This window comes from Carassius carassius, chromosome 7 (genome assembly GCF_963082965.1).
Source record: "Carassius carassius chromosome 7, fCarCar2.1, whole genome shotgun sequence".
Classification (NCBI taxonomy): Eukaryota; Metazoa; Chordata; class Actinopteri; order Cypriniformes; family Cyprinidae; genus Carassius; species Carassius carassius.
In genome coordinates, this window is record NC_081761.1 from 20,198,865 (window position 1) to 20,225,802 (window position 26,938).

Below are 26,938 nucleotides of genomic sequence, written 5' to 3' on the forward strand. Positions count from 1 at the left end.
GAGCCCCAGCAGTGATCCAGTCCGGGATTTCCAAATAGCTACTCAAGTTACACTTCGAGAGAGTGAGCGGAGCGCTCTGTCAGTGCTTGCTTAGTCTGTGCCTTCTTTGTGTTTGTGGTAGGTGTTATCTGAGCACGCACCGCCTTGCTCACCCTGGGACGTTCAAGCCAAGTAATTTATGTTTTCGGCGACGCTGCAGAACTGTTGAACCATGTCTGTAGGACTGGAACCCGGTTTCTCCAACGACGAGGTGCTGAGCCTGCGTTACCCGCTTCATCGCGCGTGCAGGGATGGAGACGTCGGCGCGCTGTGCTCGCTGCTCCAGTGCTCCTCTAACCGGGCAGACCTGGCTGCCGAGGACTCGTTTTACGGCTGGACCCCTATTCACTGGGCAGCACACTTCGGGAAGGTAATAGAAGTACATTGTTTGCATATAGTTATGCTTTATTCCTCGGTTATTTCTCTTCCGGAGATAGAGGCGTGGATGTGGACTGGAGTAGGGAATAACGCGCGCGTAACACCATTAGTTAGGCGTGCTGTCATCAATAACTGAACTTACAGCGTGTGCACATGCGAAGAAGAAAACTCAAATACTCCATCAATATAAAATGGGTTGCCATTATCGCCTAGACGATAAGGCCATCGGCAGAAAACAGGTCATATCATTCTCAGTGGCTGCGTGCAAACTCGCATGCTGCTGGGTAAGAGTAGAGATTAATCACTTAATGCATGTTTGAACTGAAAGCATTATGATTTCTGAGATGAGCAAAATACAGCGTCAGTGGCACGCGTTGTCTATCTTATCCATTCTTGATTGTTTAAAGCGTATGTAGTAACTGATAAACATCGGAAGTTAAGCTGGATAAAGGAAATCAAGCCGAGTATGGCCGTTACTGATTGCTTCTTTGTTTCTGGATCACATTACTTGGAATAATCAAGTTGCATGGACCGCAGCCAGCGAAGCAGCAACATCAGGCGCCAGCACGCAGCTTTTCATTCATTGGCTGGGCAAAGACCAATAAAACACCTCGCGCCAAAACTGCGAATTTAAAATCTAAACTTTCCTCTTGTTAAAACGTTTGGTGTTTTTACATTACTGTCTGTTAATCAGGGTAGCCTAAAGTTTCTTTAGATCATTTACATTCTAGTTTAGAAATGCATGTAAACCTCAATGAGTTTATCAGCAACTTTTACTGCAGAGTGGAGTTTTGACATGCTGTTGACAGTCTCTCATGCTTCTTGTTAAATTCTACACATTTGATGGTCATGTTTGTGTAATTTTATTTAACACAAGATTATTGACAGTTTTGTTGAATTTGTACTTCTGTACCCATTCAAGGATGAAAATGTAATTTTTGTGTCTTGTGTGAACAATTACCATTGACATTATTTCAACACATTACCTCATTATGTCTCAGTGCCAGCATTCATTATGGAAAAATGGAAAAGCTTCAGTGGCTTGTAACTATTTTTAGCCTTATTCCAAATGGAAGTTTCCTGAGAGAGCCTCTGAGCAAAGAACTGCTCCTGTGAAATGTGCCATGTTTTCCACACTTGAACACATTTGTGTTCACATTTTGTTCAAATTTCTCTGCTTTAGTAAATTTCTATGTTTTATTACTATGTTTTATTAGTTTGTTTTTCATTGTCTTGACCATTCTACATTTCACTACACTTAATTCCTGTCACTTTTTGACTTTTAGATTTTATAATCTGGTAAAAATGCAACCATGTGTACATGCGTACAACGAGCACATCGTGTTTCTGCTCCTAACATCTGCTGATTTCACACATTTTACAGAAATGTTTTGAATATGAAGCAATTTCAAACAGCCAAACAAAGGTGCTAGAATTTGAAAGCGTTTGATAGAACTAATGCATTTTCCAGAGTCTGGTTAATGTCAGGGAGAACAGAGTCAAAGAACAGGGTAATGAATTGCCCCGTGGTGTTTCATATTGAAAATGCAGCACAGCTGCTGGTACCTTACAGTAGAGCAGGCAACATGAGTCTCAAATAGCAAGTCAGGGAGATTGGAGTCTGTCTCAAATTATTCGATTTCACCATTGTATGTGAAGTCTGGAGCTGTAAACCTCAGCTTGAGCTGAAGTACATTTACCTCTTATCACCCAAGTTGTGGAATAATTGATGTTTGCCTGTTTCGATGAACATGATTTCACATTTTTGTAGGGGGAGAAACCAGAAACTGGTGGAAAATCATGTCACTAGTTTGTTGATTTTATTTTTCTCTTTGTCACAAAACAGCTGGAGTGTGTTATGAGGCTGGTGCAGGTGGGATGTGAAGTGAATGCATTGACCACACGGTTTGCCCAGACCCCGTCTCACATTGCTGCATTTGGAGGACATCCAGAATGCCTGCTGTGGCTCTTACATACAGGGGCTGAAATAAACCGACAGGTGGGTCCACATACAGAACTTGATAATGTTATATGATTTGTGATGTCTTATGACTTTATTAACCCTCTCAAGCCTGGCATGAATTAATAATCAGAAAAATATCATATTTGTCATATCAGGCTTTTGTGGCACATAGTATGAGGTAGAGACAATAAGGAGAAAAACAAAACTCAATTTTATTTGAGGCCCAAACTGAGCAAAAATACGCAATTTGCTGCAGGTACTGATAATTAATTACATTTTGATTGCTTATAATGTAAATCAGATCTTGATAACAGTATAGCAGACTACTTGCATAGAATAATATAATTATTAGTTGACACTCTGTATCTCCGATATGTCTTAAGATATTAAATGCTTAGTTTTATGATCAAAGCTGTGTACCATAGTTTTGAAGCATGTACTGTAATGCAGTGCAATACCACAATGATTGACAGAATGACAAAAACTCTCCTCAAGAGCCTGATGGATAAACATAATTAAAAAAAACATATATGGAAAAAACACAGTTGTTTCAGTCTAGTAAGTGTTCATCTTAAAATATTAATAATAATATAAAAAATGTTTAGTTTATAAAAATCGAATGATTTCACAGAAGAAATACACATGAACAGCAACCTGAAGATAGATGTTTTTACAATTATACTAACAGGCCTTCTACTTCCTAAAAATAATAAACTATCAATCAGATGACACACTGTGTAGTAGATTATGTGCAACAGGTTTTTTCAGCCAAGTTTTGATCATGTTGGTTATTTTTAGCTCATTGAGTTGAGAATGTATCATTTATAGAGGTGATATCAGCCTTGTGATTTGAGCCTTGTGAAAGAGCACAGTCCCTCAATATTGAAGTGAAATGTTCAGCATTAAAGGTCTTTTATTTCACCATGGCATGGCATATGTTACTGTCTTCTTGAGTCAGGTAATTAATCTATGAGCCCTTTAATGCAATTTATCTTTCAGGAAGTGGCTCAAAGTCTTATCATTTGCCCTAACTTATCATCCCTGTTTCCACTTCCTTCAATTCTCTATCCTATCTCCAATGTCCTGGTGCACAAATCTCTGCCAAACTGATCCTATTGTCAGGGATGATCCTGTCTGTGATGGACAGATCTTTGAATGGTGACGTCTGTCCTCAAGGTTGAGCACTGTAGTCTGTGATTTAGCCCAAAGGGCATTGGAGGATATTTACCCCTTAATAACAGATGAAGACAAGAAGACAATTGAAGTGACAGAATGAAAAGTCCTACTAACGTTGGGCTAAATCTCAATTCTCTTGCTTGACCAGTTGTTCTTGAGGACCGAAACTAACTATAATGCTTTGTACAGTTTTACTCTTCACTTTGAGAAACTGGAGTAATTAAAAAAAAAAGATGCCATGCCATTGCCATCAAAGCAGTCATTCCCAAACCCTTCAGAATGTGCCTTTTATTAACGGTTGGATTAGGTCTGTTGTCTTACACCCTTAGTCCATGTTTCCATGCTAAAGTTGTAACGATTTTTTTTCTTTTTTTACTATTATTTCTCCAAATTTCTTGCTGAAAGTGATTCTTAAGTCTTAAAGTGTAAAGTAAGGTTGGGTGTTGTACAACACAAAATGTGATAAGCCAAGTTGAGAGTACTCTGTAGACAGTCATTATTCTCATCGGCCCATTTCAGTAAACAGCTTATCTGTCTGGCATCCCTAAACAGGCTGCTTGACTTGCAATTACTTGAATATTTGTTGATTAAAAATGGCCATCATCAAGTATCATACAGTATGTTCACTCAAACACAAACAAGCACAGACACTGAGGGGAATAATGCTCATAAACAAATCCATTCTGTATTATTTGAGAGGAAGTGAATGAGAGTCATCCCTGTTGTATTACTGCCTCTGCAGTAATTGTGGTTTGACCTACTTTTTGTGGTATTATCTGGGTTATTTAATGGCAAATTATCCTTTGTGCTTCAGTTTACAACCTTTAGGGGGAGCTGTTGTGTTAGGGTGAAGAGTTCAAAGTCTTCACTATGACTTACATGAGGAGTGTTTGTTTAGATTCCTTTCTTCAGATTGATACCAACCAGAGATGCAGACATAGCTTTTAAAGATTCGCACATGCTGACGGTTGTTAAAAAATGTTGATAAATTAAAGAATTGATGTCTAGAATTTTGTCAGCATTTTTAGTGTGAAGAACTGTTAGTGATGTTGTGGAAGCCTATTAAAATGTGCATTTTTCTATATTGTTTCAGGATTATGTGGGTGAAGCACCCATTCACAAAGCAGCAAGGGCCGGTAACATGGAGTGCATTAATGTCTTGTTGATCCAGGGAGCCAAACCGGAGTAAGTCACTGTCTTACTGTTTTTTGCTGTTTTAGTTATTTTTTTCAAAATGCATTATTATGTGACTTTGTGACGTCACAGTGTGAAAGAGAATCTCCACAAATAAAAAAGCTCTGCCATAAAGCCTTCATTTTGAATTTGACAATCTCACAAAACCAGATGTAATACAACTAGAAAGCCATAATACGTAGTTTACATGAAGTTTTGTTGTGGCTCAAAATAAAAAAGTCCTTGGAGAATGTGTTGTTAATTTAGTCAAAAAAAGGTCATTTGACTTTATGCCACAGTCTGAAGAATGTAAATTGAAAATATTAATGCAAGAATTATTTTACATACAGTTGGTAATCCTATTAGAGCTGTAATCGGGCCTTAAAAGTTAGGCCCAACAGGACCCGAGCCCGACAGGTTTCGGCTCGAGCCCGACAAGTACATTTTGATTGACAGCTTTTTTAAAGCCCGAACCCGTTTACAGCCCGACATTATTTAAATGTGCGCACGCACACAACTCTTTTGCCTTTTGTCAATAATGAGTCATTTATACGTTTTAACATAATTTATTAATAACTAACGTAGACTAGACCACTTGGAAGTTGGAATGAAGAAATAAAATAAGTTCTCTGTGACATTGTAACATCTCAGCATTCTAGACATAGGCTCATTTAGCCTATAAATAGACCAACGCACCAATAAAAACGAGTCATTTTTAACAAATTAAATTAAGGTAAATTTTAAATTAACATTGGTATTTGGCAATAACGAAATTAAGATAAAGGCTCCGCCGGATTTGCTTCACACTAGCAGATGATATTTAATAAAAGAATAATGCCAACATTAGCGTAAATACTCTGTCCACATTATGCATTTAAGACTCAGTATTTAGAATATTTAGTTATCATTTGAAAAACCTTTACTCACAGAGATTAGGCTAAGCCTATATGTTTTTGTGGAGGAAAATTATTGAATCTACTGTAGATGTCTTCAGCGCGTTCCTGCGCTCACTGATGGTGCGTCATCACTCATTCTCATTATAAACACGGTCAAAATTTTCCACACCTCAGACTCTGCTTTAGTTGCTGGTGCAACCAAAACATGTTCGCCAGAGGCAAGCCTCCGTTACACCTACTCAGCATCCATTTTCGCATCTTTCTCGCGCTAATCGAAACACATCACATGACCGCTCGTTTACCTCACAAACCGGAGCGCAAGCCCGAGCCCACGTAAGATTATATAAATTAAGCCCGAACCCGACCGAACCCGTCGGGTCCCATTGGGTCCCGTCGGGTTCGGGCAATGATCTTCAGCTCTAAATCCTATCACCCCTGTAGTACAGGCACTTTACTAATAATAATTTTAGTACTTGTAGAATAAAATTTTAAGTTCTTTCATTTCAGTTCTAATAACAACTGCAAATTGTAGTGTATAATTACTTTTTTGTTTAATAAACTCTGTTAAAGTGATACTCCATCCTTAAGTCATTCCAAAGTTCTAGACTTCTGTTCATTTTTGAAGTACAAATGATGATATAGATATTAAGACTTTGACAAATCATAAAGACACAATCCATATGAATGGAGAGGTTTAATTTAGGCTTTTATTTACTTATAAACCGATACAGATTTAGTAAACAAAGACTTAAATGTATGGTTTTATTTACATATAAATGTTATTCAGATGTAAAGAGTGTTAAATTTGTATTTTTGGGAGAACTATCACTTTAAATGTCCTGCTCTGTGTAGGCTAGCAGAGCTCTTTTAGTGGAGTTTTTCTTCACCCAATGAACGTGTTTATCTAAACCTGTTGTCATCATTTAGCTTAAAGGTGAATTTTGTGTTTAGTGGTTCCATATGAGGTTAAGATGAAATTCAAACAAAACAAATGCACATTTCCTCTTTCCCCCCAGCAGATCTGAGGTCTCTAAAAAATAAATTGTCATAGAACGTGAATTGCAATTTGAAAATATTTTGTATGAGAATTAAAACATCCCAGGGCTCAACATTAAAGACTTTATTTCTACTGGCCTGGTCACCATGTGGTTTACATTTTTACCTGCTCTGCCACAAAAAAATTAATAAAAAAAGGTATTGTTTTCATTGTTTTTGACCCATGTAACCTTGTATGCTAATAAATAAGCTTATTGTGACACTAACCTTTTAGATGTCAGTTTAATTTCACAATTCTAGATTCCCATTTCAATACAGCCTTAAAAACTACCAGCCTAGGAGATCAAGTTAAAAACATTATTGAAGACATGTGAACACTGAATAATAAAACAGGAATTAATAAACAAGTTAGCACAAATAAATACAAAAGAACAAATGTTTAAATTGAAAAAAAAAAAAAGAAGCTTTATAATAAAGTTTTTCAGGTAGGTCCAACAATAGTGTTTAGCAAGAGAAATTGAATAATCAAATATAAAGTCATTGCATACATTGTAAAAAGTAATGTGTTGAGTTTATTTAATTCAGTTGTGCAAACTCGTTGCCTTAATTCAATTAAGTAATCTTGACTTTATTGTTAAATTAGTGTAATTTAAATCTCTGCTAATATATTAAAAGTATTCTTTACTTGTTTTAAGTTAAATTTAATTAAGCCATTTAAGTTTTTTTTAAACTTAATTGAATCTGTGATCTGAGGAACATTACTACTCAGAATTACTGACTCCCAGAGTGCATTGCGGCATGAATAAATTATGCAATTGCTTTGTTTTACAATTGTTTTTATTTTCCAATTTTATTTGCTGGCTTGTCAGTATTATCACAACAAAAAGAGCAAATAAAATGGTTATTGTTACAATTAATAAAAATAAATGAAATTGAATTGTTACAATTGATGTGATTTCCATGCTGAATGTTGAAGTCTGTCTGTGACTTAAGCATATTACCACAAATATGAAAGGACTATGTCAACCTAATAAAAAAGCTTCTCATGAAAAATTCATGAAAACAATTAAATCACTAATAAGCACAAAACAATACACAGATAATTTAAATCAAAGATATATATTTTTCTAAAAGCAATCTATGTATTACTTTTCCTCCTTTGAAATCAAATAACTCATAACTCAAGTTTCATGTTGCATAGCTGCATTAATAGGAAGAAAATTATAAAAATCCAAACAAAGTTCCAAGTGCCCAACAAATAGAACACTAATCACTGTAATGGTGTAATGGTGAGACAACCTAAGGAAAATCAACATGCATTTATGAAGTCAGCTTATGTGATGTTCTCTCAGATATTTCAGTTGTATTGAAAATTCAACATTCAACATGACTTTGGGAGACGAGTGAATGCAACTAGTGAAACAAAACTGCAGACATAGAGGAACTGAGTGAAAAGTCTTTTGAGACACTTTTCTTTTCTTCTTCTGTTATGTTGCACATTAGCAACATATTAGTACATTGTTGCCTCTCACTGGTTTATTAATCTCCTTGGTTCCTTTGTGGCTACTTGAATTTAAGTAAGTTTTGCTCAAGAAAAGTAAGTTAATTGTTTTATTTGCCTCAAAAGTAGCTGCAACTTAATAAAAACCTAGTAAGTATAACAACTAAATAAAGATAATGAAATATATCTAAGTGGAACAGACCTTTAATCCAATAAACTAGATGCTCTTAAGTACTGTTTACTAAAGTTGCTTAGTTGAACTATTGCATCCACCTGAAAGTTTACATAAGTGTTATTATGTAAATTCAACAAATTTGTAAAAATCAGTTGTTTACCTGCTTTCCTTAAGTAGATTTAGTGATTACTTTTTACAGTGTAGCCTTCACTTTATAAATGAAATATAGATTAATCCTTGGTTACAAAATCCCTTTAGTCAAGAGCAGTGAGTGATTTTCTTTCTTTTGTTTTATTAACATTATTGACAGACAGCAGCAGGTAAGGTACAGATTCAATGTGGACCCAGTGAGATATGAATACATAAGCTTTCCATTGATGTATGGTTTATAAGGATCTGACAATATTTGGTGCGAGATACAACTATTTGAAAATCTGGAATCTGAGGGTGCAACTAAAATCTTAATACTGAGACAATCACCCTTCAAAATTGTCCAAATAAAGTTCTTAGCAATGCATATTACTACTCAAAAAAATAAGTTTTGATATATTTATGGTAGGAAATTTACAAAATATTGTCTTGGAACATGATCTTTACTTAATATTACTAATGATTTTTGGCATAAAAGAAAAATCGATAATTTTGACCCATGCAATGGATCATTTGGTTATTGCTAAAAATATACCCCAGCGACTTAAGACTGGTTTTGTGGTCATGGGTCACATATAATGACATCTTTCCCAAGATGGGTGTTTTGACATAATTTTGTATGTATTTGTGTGTTTAAGTGCAAGAAGATGCAAAACACAAATTGGTGTTTACACGGTTACAGCTCTCCGTCTCTGTGCCCCGGGTGTGTGCAGAAAACTATACATGAGTACACCATTCAGTTTCTTCTTCTGCTAAAATGGTTTAAAATCGCTTAAAAAAATTGGCAAGGCTTAAAAACAAGTGCAAATGATGAAAAATGTTGTTACGACCCAGCAGTTATCAGTCACCTGTCCTGAGTGTCTTTCATGTTGGCCTGCATCCATTAATTTCATTTTTTTTTATTGTTGAGCCCTGCATCCATTAATTTCATTTTTTTCCTTCTGTTAAATGAAATCTCTCTTGTCTTAACTAGCCAGTATGTTGAAATGCAAGATGCAGATCCTCCAATTTTCTGTGCAGGATTACAAAAGACTTCTTAGAAATACAGGTCTTTGCTATTTAAATAATAAATAAATTATTTTTTGGAGAATGCTGATACTCATGTGAGTACCAAGATTGGTAGATGGTTGAGTAATTGTGCATTTGTTTTAATTAGTTTTGTATGTAACCTTAAAAGCATGTTGCCTTGTGTTTTTGTGTGTTTAATGACATATTGTTTATTGGATTGTCTCGAATAAATGCCTTTTGGTTCATTCTGTCAACTCAATAAGTGGTCTTGCCTAAGAAAAAGAATGATATTGGTCATTTTTTTACTGGCGAAAGAAATAGTAAATGAAGGAGAAAGCCAAAATATAAAATTTCATGGTTGTCTATTTGAGTGAATCCACAGTTTGGTAGAGAGGGGCAAAATTTTCATTTTTACTATTTTCATTTAAATTTCATTTAGAACCAGTTTAGTGGTAAGTAAAAATATATTTTATTTAAGCTACAACAACTAGATTTTAAACAAACTACATTTTATATACATGTATTTATTCTTATGCCCCTTTAAATACAGTAAGTAACAGCTGAATGCAAAGTGACCCACATTTGGATTTCGACGATTGAAAAATGGGTAAAATTCAACAGTTTGGACATGGAGCCACATTCCCCATATCTATGGGATTGAGCCATATAGAGCCTTGAAAATTAAGAATACTTATACTAAATTATAGGCGTGCAAATCAATAGCAATCAACACTTACCAGTTTACCTGTACCATCAATGTTGTCATTTTGACCCCCTCTACAAAATTGTGGATTGCTGAGTAAATGTTCATCCACAACATTTAATATTTTGCTGTTCATCACTATTTATGTTTGTCTTTATTCTTAAAAATATTACCAAAATAAAAAATTTGAGCCGGGAACTTGGTGAAATTTTGTTGATTTGACATGGAATGACCATTCTGTTTTCAAATTAGCTGAAAACTGAACATTAGAGTTTTTGTATCATCAACTAGCACCAGCTAAATAAGTCTTAAAATTTTCTTTTAATCTGGTAATGCCACACCCAAACTGTTAAACTGTTCATAGCCACATCAGTCAGTATAAACTAGCACATGCCACAGAAAGATCATCAACTTGCATTAACAATCTGCAAAAAATTAGTAATAAACAGGAAAATATCACTCTGTTGTGAAAAGTTCTCTAATTTGTATATAGTTTATATTGAAATAATTTTCTCAGACATCAAGTACTAATATGTTTGCAGTGTCTGAAGTATCTCTAGACCAGACTGAGTGTTATGGTGATTCTCTTTTTCCCAAATTTAGTTGGATCGGTGTTAGATATACATGGCAAGTTGGTGTGAAAATGGTTTGGCATATGTCTCAAGTTTTCTCATAAAGGCCAACCATAAAATTAAACTTAAAATGTAGTTTGTGGTAAAACTGAAGCACTGCTTTTTATATGTACACATAATCTTTTAAATGAACATGTTATGAACTTGTAAAGCTGAGTTACTGATTAATCATCTTAAGTAGGGCTGTGCGATATGGACAAAAAAACCTATCACGATTTTTTTGATCAATTTTGCGATTTCGATTTTAATCACGATTTTGACACACAGACATGCTTTACAGTCATAAATGCATTCAGTATAAATTTTAAACATATTTTCAAAAGAAAACCAATTAGAGCTTTAACAAATGTCTCAAGTCAAAATAATCACTAAGTAAAGATGTCAAACAAAATGTCTAGACATATGGAAAAAAATAAAATAAAACCATGTTCAGGGATTTTTTTTTTCTTCTTTTAATTTTTTTTTGCCATGCATTGGTCATAGAGGTCACTGTAGCGGTGCCTCAGGTGTTATATGTTTTCCCCAATATATTTATTGTCCAAGGGTCACACGTACTCCATCTGCTGTGCGTATACAGTAAGTTACGTATATGCGGTTCAGAAGCAGCAACGAGAGTGCATTATTGTAACGCGAAAGCACATTAAAATAATGCGCAAGCGCGAATCTATCCACTCGCACCAGTGATGCACGGGTCAATGCATTAATAACCCGCACCCGACCGACGTTTTCAACTAACCCGCCCGCAATTCGGACCGCAAAAAAATAAAAATAAAATATTGTACCCGACCCGCTTCCTGACCTGCATGTTTAAAAAAGCAGTAAATGCTCATCGTATCGTCATTGTGTCATAGGAACGTAGGCAAAACTAACTAGGCAAAAAAAAAAAAGATACCTTATTATATTATAATTTTGTCAAGAATTATAAAAAATCGTCAGTAAGCTCATAATTTGTACTAAAATAGTCTAGTCTGGCTATGTCTATTTGTATGTTTCTGCAAGTTCAGAGCGCATTTCTGAATATCACGCTCCACTCGGTCATTCTGTGGGGTCTCGCTCAACCCAGAACGGCCTGCTGGTTCGAAAATATGCAAGGAGTCATTTTATTGTTTAGTAATAAACTGGTGTTTTCTGTGTCGCTGCAAAGATTAAGTCGACAATGCAGACTCGCCATGAACGCCAGAGAAAAATGCACATTTCATATGGATTATATCACCAGAGAGAAGCCTATTTATTTTGGTTTGAATATTTTCGTTTAAAAGAAGACATTTCAAGCTTTCTGTAATATATAGCCTATATTTCTCAAATCTGTGAGGCACACGCTGAGTTCCGGCGCCCTCCAGTTCACATGCAATGCAAGTGATCGTGCCGGTGCCTTATTACATTGTCTGCTAAGCTATATATTTGCTTCTTATTTATTAAATACAGGCAACTGACTGATAAAACATTGATCAAAATTAAGATACAATTTATACAAAACGAAAATCTTTTAAAAAGTTTTCTATAAAACAAAACTTAATGAAGTCGTCAAAATCATGTTTTACCAAAAACAGCGACGTTGCTCCCCATGCAGTCTTCTTTGCCGCCTCCATCTCTACGTGCAGACTGAGCTCGTGCGTCATCTTCATGCCAGTTATTCAGCCAATAAAGTGTAGGCCTAGGTATTTCAAAAATGTGTCTAGTACTATATAAATGACAAAGGTTTAATTGCCATTTTTATTTCAAAGGACCCGACCGGCCGCGACCCGAATATCATTAAAAATAATTTTGGATGACTCGTAACCGCGGGCACCCGCTCATTTTGGATCAACCCGCGCATCACTGACTCGCACCCAGATTTCCTTTGCTCTGTTAACAAAACCAGATGCGTGTGCTCAGATCATAGACTGTTTAAGGCTCAGATACACGCTGCGCTCCACTTAGGTGCGCTGCATCCTGATTGGTTCAGATAACATACTGCGGGAGGTCATGGCCGCAGAAAATCGTGCTATAAAGCGATTTAGAAATCGCAATCGCGCACACTCAAATCACGATTTTATTTCGATTAATCGCACAGCCCTAATCTTAAGTGTTTTTTCCAAAACATCTGAAAAACATAAAATCAAACATTCTTCAAATATCTGTCAGATTGTGGAGACATTTGTTAATATGTCTGTCAAATGCAACATTCAGACTGATATTGATTTCCTTGTTTAATTATATAATTTAAACGACCCAGTTCCTTAAAACTTACTATAATCTCAATTGAAACACTAAATGAGACCTATATTGTGGAAACTGTAATTATAAGCATCAGTAAAGCTTGTTAGACTATATTTTTCTTCCCTGTAGTCAAGTCCATACTCTCAATATGTAGCATTACAGCAGTGCTTCATTTTGTTGAAAGTAATATTTTAACATCAGCTAAAGTCAATGACACGTTTCAAAAAACAAAAACCTTTTTTAAGCTGTTATATCAAAATGTGTTCTCACTACGCTAGGGCTGTCAATGTATTAAACAAGTCTCAAGTGATCAAATTTAAACACAATTAAACTGTAATTAGCAAATAATAACTACATTTTACATTTTTTATAAAATAGTTTCGTTCTGATTGACTTGATTAGTTGGAATAGGCTAAAACATTTTCAAGAATGCTGTTGCAGGTTTCATTACTAAAACCGTTTTAGTATGAAATTTTTTTTTGTCTAATGGTTTAGAAGTAAACCTTCTGAACACTGTCTCTGCAACGTGTGATACAATTTTCAAAGTTCAGCAAGCCAGATAGATGAACCATATTCCTTAGAACTTATTATTTTAAAAACTGATTATTTTAATCTTTGACAGCCTTAGTTGTGTCCCTTATGACTTTTATATATAGACAGTGGCTTTTTTAATTGTATGTGCCCATCTTTTTAATGAGCTCTTAATTGTCAGAAAATGCTAGTGTTATTAGGAAGTGGAACTTATTTTTAGTCAGATCTGCAGATAATCTGACTTTAAGGAAGCTGGTCAGGGAATAGAGCCCCAGAACAATGGATACTTTAAAAAGCAAGGATGTGTCAAAACTTTATAGAAATAAGATTGATGAATGTCTGCTTTTTTATGCATCTTAGATGTGTACTTGATCGTTTGTTTGAAATCATCTGTGACCTTTGTGATTAAAGTAGCATGTTTATAAAAAATTATATTGAAGATCCATTGTGAACCATTACAGAGGAAAAGGAAAATCCCTACACATCTCAATGTTTTGCAGCGGTTGAATTTGAACATGACTTGATTTTCTCAAGTAAAGCCCAGAAAAGGGGGGGAAGCATTCCAAAAACTGCTGCCACACGTTCTTCAGCGAACACCCTTACATTGAGTGTTCTCACTATCGCTTCCTTGAGTTTCTACACACTGGCAATCTGTCGAGGTATTTCTTGTGGTGATTGGTTTTGATTCTAGGAGAACAGTCATGATAGCATTTAGACCTGCATGCTTTGCCTAGTCAGCACTGTCTTATTACTTATCCTGCAATATTTGTTTACTTATTTGTTCTCAACTAACAAGAATAAGGGGGGGCTCAATAATAAATGCTGATCCTACAGTAATCAACTTGAATAAGAGTACACTTGCAAAAGTAGTAAACTGTATTAGGATTACAAAGTAAAACATTTATAAAAAGTTAAATGCTTCCTAGAGCAAACAGTGTAGGACCTCTTTTTCAATGCCAGACAATTATTTGTAGCAATGTGTCTTTTTTTGCTATAATACCATCTTTATTAAGAACTTTATTCTATGTGCTTAGAGTTTAACCATTGAATTTAGTGTAGAGTATGTCATCACTATGTGTTTGCTATTAAATGCATCTAATTTATGTATTTATTTATTTATTTATTTATTTTGTAATGTATTTTAAAGGCGTAACTTAAAGTTGTTGAAAGCAAGCAGTTAAATTTGAACAAATTCTAAATTTTGGATTAATGTAATCTGCTGTAATTTAACTATAGGCACAAATGTCGTCATCCAATGGTGTAACAATGTAACCTGCACTAAAATCACCATCACAAACACTCAGAAATAACAAATACTATTATTAAATACTGCTATAATACTATTGGCGACCTGGTGCTCACAAATCAGAAAACAATGAAGTTCGTATTTGAAAATTTGCTATCTTTTAATATGCAGTTTATTTCTATAAAGATTAAAAACGACATTATTGTGCGATATTATTGTCTGCGATATTGAAATTGTTGTTTTAATGATATGCAAGTCAGGGCTGTGCAATTAAACGCATCCGATTGTCATGTGCATCTCGTCAGTAAAGCCGGTCCTGTGATTAGTAGTAAATCTCCATCACCTGCTTTCAGATTGAGTGGCATTCACTACACAAAGCCATAGTTCACTGACAATTAGGCAATATTGCGTTCATAATCGCAGATTAATCGCATTCGATTTCGAATGCTATATCGACTAGCTTGTCAGTGAACTACGGCTCTGTGTAGTTAATGCCGCTCAATCTGAAAGCAGGTGATGGAGATTTACTACTAATATGACTGGTTTTACTGACGAAATGTGCATGACAATCGAATGCGATTAATTGCACAGCTCTAATTCAAGGTGACATTATCAAGTATGTCACTCATTTTAAAAAAATAAAATAAAAAAATGGCCAATTTGAACGAATCTTTTGAATGAATGATTCAATGACTCACTCATTAAGACACAGACATGTTGCCATCTACTGGCGCCTTTAGTGTTACATTAATTTGTCGATATCAGGTCTAAACCAGCCAAGGTACTAGTGTTGTCAAAAGTACCGACTTGAGTACCAGCAATTTTAAAAACGTCAATTTCCCACTAACATTTGAGTACTGTTGAGCGGATTCTTAACCACCGCTGATTGGCCATAGTGTTCTCGTACTCAACTGATATGACTGTGATTGGCTTTAATGTTCATCGCTTCACACTCTTCAATGAGTGCGTGAGTTTTTGAAAGCCGTGGGTCAGTCTATGCCTAGATATATTAGTCCATTTGGAATATAATAATAACATTTATAAAGTAACATATAATATAATATTATTATATTATAAAAGTACCAGTACTTTTGACATCTCTACTTAGGGCATAGAAATGTTATTTCTTAACTACAGTGCAGTGAGTTCCTTGCCTTAAGCATTGTCTGGCATTGTCAGATGTTTTCTTTGAGTATTTCCAGAAGATAAAAATATTTAGTAAAAATACTATGAAGCATTTAACATTTTATCAGATAGAAAGGGGATGTTTAGGAAGGCATGAGTTAATGCAGGCCTATCATAACATTTTTTTTTTTTAAGCTGAATTTTTATTTATATTTTCATATTGTATATTTACTTTGTTTTCCATGTAAAACCATTTTATAAATGCAAAGGGAGAGGCTGAGAGATAGGTTAAACCGAATTCATAAATGAACCAACTACTGACCCAAAATGTTATTCCTTCTCATTATATTGCACAGACATTGAAAAAAAAAAAAGGTCAAATATTTTTAGATTTCGGGGTGGTTTTCCAAATGTTAATTAAAACATAAAAATTCCAAAAAGGAATCCATAGATTCTTAATAAGGCACTATTCAATGGGTAGAATCTTTGACTCTGTATTTTCGAATATCAGTGTCACACAGACAGAATGTAATCTAATGTCCATCTGACAGAATGGCAAACATTTGACATTAAAACTATATGTAGAATGTAACATGACTAATCATCTGGACCAAATATTTTTTATCCATTTAGCATGTTGGTTCATATCTGAATTCTAATATAAGTGCACACACTGCATTTGGAGATAAATATGCGCTGAACTTTCCTTTCCTAATACTTTTATCTAATGAACTATTCATTTCTGGTTTTAGCTACTATTTGAAATGGAGATCAACTGCTTTGCCTTCAGTACTTTTAACATGATAGTTCTTCAAAAAAGCACTATGTTGGATAAATAGTGTTAAACTTGTATCAGTTTAATTTTGTTCACAAAAATTTTCTGAAAGAAAACAAACGTTTCAGAACTTTATTATTTCCTGTTGCAGTGTGTGAAAAATCGACTTTTTGGGCCTTTCCTATAAATAACTCCTAGAATAAAAGGGAAAGTCTTTGAAATTTAAAAACATAGTTAACATTAGTATAACAGTGCTAATTAGATCATTCCAGACCTGACTAATCTTTTTTTTTTTTTTTTTTTTTTTTTTTTTTTTTTTTACCTGCTGTGCAGCTTGAGGAATGCAAATGGTTTGACTGCAGCAGATCTGGCCCATGCTCAAGGCTTCCATGATTGCGCTCAGCTCCTCTCTAATGCACACAACCAGCTAAATCAGATAAATGGATTTGCCCATAACGGGACCGACCACACGCACATCCAGGGCCGCAGACTTCTGAATGGGATGGCCAGTAGAAAAAGATTACTTGATTGCACAGAGCCAAACCAAATGAAAAAAGCAAGAACTGAGAGTAAGTCTGTTTTGTAGTGCATTTAATCATGTGTTTGTGCACAAAACCAACACACAACAAGGGGGAAAAAATATTTTTCTTACTATATCACTTGTTTTCCATTCAGGCATGAATTTTTCAGTGAAGGCAAACAATGGAATTGGAGAGGAGCTTGAGAGTATGAATGTGGAATCAACTGCTGAAAACCAATCAGGTGGGACTGGACCTTCTCCACCAATGTCTATTGACATTGAACATCATGAGGACAGTGTTTCTTTGAGGAACCCCTCTCCCACCCAAACGTTGGAGCCCACATCTATGACTTCTGTTCCTGGCCCCTGGCTATGGACAAATTCTTACGCTTATATATGAGGGCCAAGTTATTCACAAGTTTCCCCAGGTCTATCAACATGCTGTCAATGCAAATGATTTGGCTAGTATATTTTTATTGGATATTTTCAGTCTGATGAAATTTCTGCAATCTGATATTTTCAAAGTATGCACACACTTGACTTAAAAACAGACTTTTGAATTTCACTTGACTTCAAACCAGTACTTGCAAAGATACACCAGCTAAAATGATATAGAAATACATGTATGGGAGTTGCTAGTTTTCTTTGCAGTATTTCCATGAACCTTTACCATATAATCTGTATAGGGTTATTCTGAATCAGTTTTGTAAAAGTAGCTTACTGTGGGCTCAATATAGCACAATTGGCTTGTATGTAATAGTTATGTTTTCCGATTCCTCCAGCAATATATTTCACAATGAAAGCATTAACTTATTTTAGGATATTTCATTAAGATATCCTACTTAGAAATTAATGAATGCATTGGTTTATATTTTTTAAGTTAATTGTGCTTCTATACTTTTATATAAACTATTTTAAAAATATTTAAAGATTGCATGTGTAATCTTGTTTATTTGAAAACTGAAGCATCTTTTAGGCTATTTTACTTTTATTTGATGGTAGTTATAGATTTTTTTAAAAATCAGTTGCAGTTAGGTGTTTAAACTCCCTTGTGACCATTTGGAAGAGTACAGTCGTGGCCAAAGTTTTGGCAATGACATAAATTTTGTGTGTTTTCCAAAGTTTGCTGCTCAAGCTGTTTTGTTGTTCATTCACATTGTTTCTAGATTATTGTGTAGAATGATCAGATGCATTTTAAATAATTGCTAAAAACTTTATTGGCCAAAAAATTAACTTTTCACAAAACAAAACAAATGTCACTGTTTTTTTGATTCTGACCCAAAATGACCAGATGACATTAATTGACTAATTATAAAAGCAGCATGTAAAGTATGTTTGAATACTAGTCAGGCGAAATCACTATCATAGTAATTTGTAAGAGCAGATTGATTGCTATAAAAGGAGGGAAGAAGTGCTTCCAATCATTGTGTTTTTTGCTTTGCATCAAAATAGCCTCATATGCAAGGAAATTGCTACAAAGAATATTGCACCTGATAGACCATTACCTGATTCATCAAGAACTTCAAGGAGAGAGGTTCGACTGCAGTGAAGAAGTCTTCAGGACGTCCCAGAGTGTCCAGCAAGCGCCATGACCATCTCCCTCCTGAGGAGTCAGCTACAGAATCGTGTCTCCAGCAGTGCAGAGCTTGCTCAGGAATGGCAGCAGGTTGGTGTGAGAGCATCTGCACACACAGTGAGGCCAAGACTTTTAGACAGTGGCCTGGTGTCAAGAAGGGCAGCAAAGAAGCCACTTCTCTCCAAGAAAAAACATTAAGGACAGACTGAAATTCTGCAGGAAGTACAAGGATTGAACAGCAGAAGACTGGTGCAAAGTTTGGGACATCTGGAAAATTATCTTCCGACTGTTTGGAACATCTGGAAAATCTATTGTATGGAGAAGAAAAGGTGAACACTACCAAGAGTCCTGTGTTGTGCCAACAGTGAAGCGTCCTGAGACCATCCATGTGTGGAGTTGCTTTTCAACCAAGGGAGTGGGCGCTCTCATAAATTGCCTAAAAACACTGCCATGAATAAAGAATGGCATCAAAGCATCCTGCAAGAGCGATTTCTTCCAACAGTCCATGAGCAATTTGGTGATGATCCCTGCATTTCCCAGCATGATGGAGCACCATAAGCAAGATAAGTGATAAAGAAGTAGCTTGAAAATCATTAGATTTGAAATTTTGGATCCGTGGCTGAGCAACTCCCCGGACCTCAATCCCATAGAGAACCTGTGGTCAGTCCTTAAAAGGCGAGTAGACAAGCAGAAGCCCACAAATTGTGATCAGCTCTGAGAACTAATAAGGCAAGAATCGATCGCCATTAGTCAGGATTTGTCCCACAAGCTAATATTCAGCATGCCAGAGTGAATAGCAGAGGTTATAAAGAACAAGGATCAACACTGTAAATACTGACTCCTTTTTTTCTCTTTTTTTGTTTCTTGCCAATAAAATCCTTTAAAACTTAGGATATGCTTATCATTGTTTTTCTGTATACTACAGACATTTGGAAAAATAATCTACAAATACTGAAGCAGCAAACTTTGCAACACAACATTTGTGTCACTGCCAAAACTTTTGGCCATGACTGTACATTCTGTGTGTTGACATGCAATAATAGATCATTAAAAAATGATATACTGTACACTTAAGTATGAGCAAAAAAGTTCTCATATTGAAAATGCAATGCCAGTTTATCAATCGACAAGAATGTATTGGGTACAAATGTTTTGTTTCTCTGGTCTGGCCCAAGTTCTTGTGGAATCAAGTTCTTGTGGAATCATTTGCTCATCACTTTCTGACACATGTCTTGTTTTGAATGACAGATGAAGCCATAGCCACAGGTTTGAGGAATGGTCATGGGCAGCAGAACAGTTTCACTGTCAACAGCTTTTCCTCAAATGGGCAGTGCTATCAGTCACGATTCGGTGGGGTTGAGGCCATTCCAGCTGAGTCCAGAATGGACATGTGCGGCTCACTGCACCTCAGTGGCAGCCCAAGCAGCTGTGTATCTCACCGGCCTGCATGGGGTGCCTTCTTGCCTGACTCTGGTGAGCATCTGCACTATGGACACTACCATGGCTTCGGAGATACGGCAGAGGACCTGGAAGAAGCTAGCAGCTGTCAGGAGCACAGTACGATTGTGAAGGTAGAGCAGCACTATGACCAAGAGGTTCTCAGTGTCTCAGCTGTTCCATGAATCATAAAGTGAAAATGAGTTCTGTCCATTTGATTACAAGTGGTCACATTGATGGCAGCACTATCCGCCTTAAACTGAGGGGTTATCTTGCACCTTAACGCAGGCTGTTTTAGATTTTGGGAATTTGTTTTTGATAAAAAAGGACAATCTTTCTACCAAAGGGGGGAAAATTGTATTGCATTTTGTATCTGAGCTAATGACTTTATTTTATTATACGTATGAGATTGAACTCAGTCTAGTTATCTGGGTGCATTTCTTTTCCCCCTTTAATGCAATGTTAGAACGTTAAGTTGTACAAGGAGTTGATTTTTATGTGAATTAATTGTGAGTTTGTAGTTTTGTGCCAATGAATACTAGCTTTTTGAAAAAGGATACTTTTGTATGATTTTGTTGTATTGTGAGTTTTTTTTTTCCTGAGAATCAAAGCTGACATGACTGTAAAAGTGTTTTTTTTTTTTTTACTTAAGAAAGCTTAAGATGTATAACATTCCTTCATCTTTGTACCCTGTGTTCTAATAAAAAAAATAATAATAAACTCAGAAGCTCCTTTCATTGCCACCTGGAGACAGTTCTCCTTTACAGTATAGCTGATTCTTAAGTAAAAATGTTGACGTTTGTCTGTTCATTTTGAAAGTTAAGTGTTAAGTTTCTCAGTTTTTATTACATCTACTTAAATGCACTTTGGCTTTGACCCCCAGTTCATCACTGACATTCATTTTGTACATCATGCTCAGATCATACAGTTTAAAAGTTACTTTGTTTTGAAATACATCATGACATGTCTGAAATAAAGATAGGTCGTGACGCACAACAATAGATGAAATTTGATTAGCAAACTGTTCCCATGGGAAGCTGATACGCCCACCTCGGTTTCCTGTCTCGCGTGTTTGGACACACGGATGTCACCTGTTTTCTGTGTCGACCTTTACTGCGAGGCCTGAAACGTCATTAGCGCTCCGCCTGTAACACATGGATCTTCGATTTAATGCCTCGAAAAGGGGGTGGGGGCAGCATATTTAACCCATGTAACTGCTACTAAACACAACAGCATTCATATATTGAATTAATTAACAGATAAGAAATTTGTAGTCCATTTAAATGGTACGAATTATTTTGAATGGCAATGTACATTATTAACTTAGTTCCAAATATGGTAAATAATTTTCCACCCCCACAAGTATGACAGTGGTATCGTCTGTATTCCGTGTTGAAATCCTGCAAGCAGAGCCGAAAAGCAAATTTCGAGTCGAGGTTCTTTCGAGAGAGGGGAAAGGGTACATATCATTGTACATTTTACAACAGAAATTTATATCTGATACTTGTACAGTTTTAGCAATGTCTACTCCAGCACGAAGGCGACTGATGAGGGATTTTAAAAGGTGAATCATGAAAAAGAAAATATGAGGAGCTGTTGTTTACTGTGCCCGGATGTACCTTTAAAAGACATGAACGTGAAGAAACATTTAGAAGGGAACTATTTTGACTGCAGGAAATGTAAAAAAAAAAAAAAGCTCATGTCGTATCGGCCAGTTTTCATTTGAGCTAAACTGCAGATCTGTTAAATGTATTTTAAAAGAAAGGGTTATTTGTTTTGTTTATTTGGACCTTTCTAAATCTAATCTGGCTCCCTTATTTGTTTTGAAACAAACACACCAGACTTCAAGAGGATCCTCCAGCTGGTGTTAGCGGTGCTCCGTCAGAAAACAATATCATGGTATGGAATGCAGTGATATTTGGGTAAGTACTTCTTGTGAGCAGATTTGTGCTGTGGACTAAACCAAGTTTAGCTTCTAAAACTCGAGCATTTTGTCAACACTTCATATAGCATAAAACCGTACTTTTGGTACTAGTCTTGACTTGTCTGCCAGTGTGTTTTCAAGCACTGAAACTAAAAGCACAAGGTGACGTGGTGGCATTAATGTGGTTCTCAAAATGTGACTACTTTTTATTCGTTTTCACAGGCCAGAAGGAACTCCCTTTGAAGATGGTAAATATAAACATTACTTCTTCAGGTCCATATGATCTAGTAATTTAAGACATGTATTTTGTATTCATGCTTTAAGCCTGTTTTTTATAGGTACATTCAAATTGACTGTAGAATTTACAGAAGAATACCCAAACAAACCACCCACAGTCAGATTCATCTCAAAAATGTTTCATCCTAATGGTAACATTTAGTTTTTTTTTTGTATGTTGTCATTTGTCATTCACCATCATTAATATGGCATTTTTGACGTGACTTAAGGGAATAGTTCACTCCAAATTGAATGTTTTCTGATAATGTACTCACCCTCAAGCCATCCAAGATGTAGTTTAATTAGTTTATTCTAGTAACAGATTTGGAGAAATTTAGCATTACATCACTTGCTAACAAAGTGGATCCTCTGCTGTGAATGGATGCAGTCAGAATGATGGTTCAGACACACTCCACAAGGAGTCCAGTCCATAAATAATTTTTGTCTTTTCGTTTGAAGTGAATAGTTTTGTAATAGTTTGTAAGAAACAAATCCATCATAAAGTTGTTTTACCTTCAAACCTTTGCTTCTGGACAAAATATAAGTCATTTATCGATAATATGGCTTCCTAAAGTGAAAAAGTTGTCTCACCTGAATCAGGAGAGAAATATGCACAGATCAAGTACAGTTTACAAGAAAAAACAGTTCTATATAAACATGTTGGTGGATTTTGACATGAAAGGACAACAGGGGATGGACTTTTTCACTAGAGTAAACATAAGTATGAATTATGGACTTGCTGTTCGCTTCATAAGCCATTAACTGATAAATTGGAGTCATGTGGATTATAGTTTTATGAACTGTTTTGACTCTCATTCTGATGGCACCCATTCACTGCAGAGGATCCATGGGAGAGAAGGTGATGTCAAACTAAATTTCTCCAAATGTGTTCCTATTAAGAAACAATAATGTATTGTAAATTTTCCTTTTTGGGGGAACTAGTCCATTAACAACACCTTTATCTTTCAATGATATTATAGTATATGCAGATGGAAGCATATGTCTTGACATCCTACAAAATCGTTGGAGTCCAACTTATGATGTGTCATCAATTCTTACCTCAATCCAGGTAAAATATTGCTTTTTACCATTATAAGTATAAAAGTCAATCAGAACAAAGCTTGACCAGCTTGTTTTTCTGTTGGTTTTTCCCCAGTCTTTGCTTGATGAACCAAACCCTAACAGTCCTGCTAACAGCCAAGCAGCTCAACTTTACCAGGAGAACAAACGGGAGTATGAGAAGCGTGTGTCCGCTATTGTTGAGCAGAGCTGGAGGGACAGCTGACCAGACACTGCAGAGCACAGAACTTTGTGTGATTTATAGTTTAGTTGAGTGAATTGTGAGGAAGTTTTTTTTCTCTCTCTTTTTTTTTTTTTTTTCCTCTCTCCCCTCTCTGTCTCACACACCACTCTCATACTGTTCTAATGCACTTTAATCAAAATCTGTCCATTTTCCCTTGGAGGACTTGTGCTCAGCCAATATCACCTGATCATTTTCTGTTCAAAAAGTGACAGACGTGGTGTCAGCCCAGAAACCTGGACTATATGATGATATATCCAAGGGCCATTTTTTTCCCTCCCAAGCAGAACTGAATGGACAAGGTGCCGGCCCACCATCCTTGAACTATCTAAGTCCCAACTGGAGCTGTTGATCCTGTTATGCTGTTTTTGTGTGTGTGTTCCGTTACATGCCTGAAAGTGTGTGTTTTTTTTTTTTTCAATTCCATGTGTTATTGATTGCCTTGTGAACTATGTAATATTAATACACTTTGAATTTTGTGTACAGGATCTGAGTATAATTAGTCTGTTGTCTTTTTGTTTATTTGTTTTAATATAGTCATGAAAAAAACAACTTTTTATTAAAACAAGAATTATAATTTATAATAACCACAGAAGAAAAAAACATTTTGATAAATGTCTAGAGAGCAGTAAATTTTTTAAACACATTTATTTTAAGGTTTTTATAATAAGGTACACCCATACATTAGCTACAATCATGACTTGACGATGAAAGCTAATTCACATAAACAATACAACGTATCACATGACTAAACATTCAATTCATATGAAAAATCTATTTAATTTAAATACTGTGTAAACAAAAACAATAGAAAATAATTTCTGCCTTTCAGAGAGCAGCTGAGTTCAAGTACTTAGATGGTACTTCATTAGTGATTATCTGAAACGAGTCCCCAGATAAGACGGAAAACAAAGCATAAATCCATATGATCCGTTATTTGAGGTCAGCCAATATGGGCTACCTGTTATATGCCCTCTCATTTTTTGCTTTTTCCAAGGCTTTGTCCATGGTTTTCTCTGTGTCTCCCCTACATTTTGGACAATACCACTTCCTTTTGGGATTGTGTGAATAAGCCCAACACGTGAGAAATGGAACCATTCAATTGGACATTCATCATCCCACCCAATCATCTCCCCAAATGACAGCTGCACACACAGGCAAGTAAGTAGGCTCATTCAGATCAGTAGTCAGACATAATCAGGTATGTCTGAAGGTGAAGGCTCTTTGTCAGCTTTGGCTTTAGACCGCTTCTTTTTCTTTGATGTTTTATTCTGCTCCTCCCTGACAATGCTGCTGGTCCCTTCATCATGGAGAACTGTAGAGATATTCTCCTGAGTGTAAATATTACTGTTTGCTTCAGAAAGTCTTTCTATTGAACCAAGGGATTCCTCTTTTCGTTTCTCCTCCTCTCTTCTCTTGCTGGGAATAACGGACAATATGGTAGTAGTTGTCATACTTTCTTGGGGTTCATGTCATGTTTCTAGAAGCTCAGCAAGACTATCCACTAGCCAGCCGGCTACGATTTTCCACCATCTGCTAGCAAGTTGGATCTTCTCATCACCCAGTTCCTGACTTCGGATAACGGCTGTTTGGATACAGTGAAACAAGCGCCTTTGCTGGATGGGGTCCTCTTCATGGTAGTGTTTCTCATATGCCTTGTCTAACTCTTTGAGGAGTTCTGAAATTACACAAAAATATTTATTGTGAATATAATTTAATATACTGACTTCTGATATGTGTGGTCACATTAGCAAAATTGCACAGGCAAAGAAAACAAGGTCCATTGCCTATTGTCAATGGAGTAGATATGTATGGAGGGATTATAGTGTCACCTGTATACAAAGTGGATTTCTGGAACCACTGGAAACGGCTGAAAGGACGAAAACATTCTGTTTGTAAGCAGCTCCCAAGGAAGAGAGAAGCGCACATGAGAGAACGTATTGAAAATATTGTCTGTGCTATTAAACTAAACTGATTTTACATTATGCGGTAAATTGTGAGTGACATTATGTGAAAACAGCGAGTGGCATTTGTAAACATGTTTGTTCATGTGTAGAATTGTTGTCTTGGGTAAACCTTTGGACCTCCCTTAGTGAAGGGACTGACTGACCAACCGCGTGTGAGTGTGCAGCCGCCAGCACTACATCAGTTGTTGCAAATACTTTTTTATTATTATTTATTCAATAAAGTGTCTAATCGTGTCTTATTTCAAATTACTGCAGGTAATCACATTTAGATAGTCTACTAATAAAACAATTCCTACAAACTGAACTTGCTCACACTTAAGATTCTTTATTCATATTTCTATCACTGACAAAAATATGTTGTGTTACAAAATGAAGACAAATTGAATTATTCTACTTACATTAAGCTTTAAAATGCATTGTGAGAACTTGTAACTCAAGATTACATAATCACAAATGGAAATCACTTCCTTGAAGAGACCATGTTTCCCTTCACTGACTGACTTCTGGGCCCTTAGTTGGTAAAGAGGAATTGGGAAGTTCACTTTCATTTAAAAAGTCCCTACAAATGACATACCCTTCCCAATGTGCTTTTCACTGGCACACACACACACAAAAACAAAAAAGCTTTTTGGAATCTGCTTATTGTTATTTGCCTTGCTTTTGAGTGCATGGCCATCTTGGACACTAGGAAGAGGCTGGGGAGTGAGGGGAGCGGGAAAACAGACAACCATTTTTTGACTGAAAATTTACCTATCTGTATATGAATTTTGAAAAGGACCAAAATCAGAAGTGGTGCTTCTGAACTGAGCAAATCATACTATGGAATTCCAAGAAGTACAATATAAAAGAAAAGAAAAAAAAATGTGATGAGTTTGATTATGAACAAACATTGAATAGATATAGAACCAGCAGGAATATAAGGCAATGAATGGTGAGGAATGGCAGAGAAGGAGAAATCAAAGGAGGAGAACACATGCAGGGCTGCGTATGGAGGATGTCCTCTATAACAGCAGGCTCATGAAATCTAGAAGGTAGAGTTCGCACCAAACTTTTTCAGAAACATTTTCCAAAGCATCTTGTCGAGTGAAACATAGAAGCAAAAGTGCAGAATAAACAGGCAAATAGCTCTTAAAGCAATGAATCAGATGAACTCTTCAAGAAATTAACAATCAGACGATATCAAAATGATGAACCTTTTGAGCACATGTACAGTTCGCCGCTCAGTACGGTAGATGGCGAAAGTGCTCATGAAGAGTGGGTTGCCATTAAAGA

At 35.9% G+C, this 26,938-nt stretch overlaps 2 protein-coding genes across 2 annotated transcripts; both read left to right on the plus strand.

Moving 5' to 3' along the window:
• The first annotated feature begins 55 nt into the window (after positions 1-55).
• ankrd10a (ankyrin repeat domain 10a) lies at positions 56-20,911 on the plus strand. Its single transcript, XM_059554125.1, has 6 exons — positions 56-409; positions 2,264-2,416; positions 4,650-4,741; positions 17,000-17,235; positions 17,342-17,428; positions 20,011-20,911. The coding sequence occupies exons 1-6, from the start codon at positions 212-214 to the stop codon at positions 20,382-20,384; spliced, it is 1,140 nt and encodes a 379-aa protein (XP_059410108.1). The 5' UTR covers positions 56-211; the 3' UTR covers positions 20,385-20,911.
• Positions 20,912-21,580: 669 nt separating this feature from the next.
• LOC132143683 (ubiquitin-conjugating enzyme E2 A-like) lies at positions 21,581-24,187 on the plus strand. Its single transcript, XM_059554126.1, has 6 exons — positions 21,581-21,763; positions 22,041-22,121; positions 22,346-22,371; positions 22,462-22,551; positions 23,380-23,468; positions 23,556-24,187. The coding sequence occupies exons 1-6, from the start codon at positions 21,720-21,722 to the stop codon at positions 23,682-23,684; spliced, it is 459 nt and encodes a 152-aa protein (XP_059410109.1). The 5' UTR covers positions 21,581-21,719; the 3' UTR covers positions 23,685-24,187.
• The last annotated feature ends 2,751 nt before the right edge of the window (positions 24,188-26,938 follow it).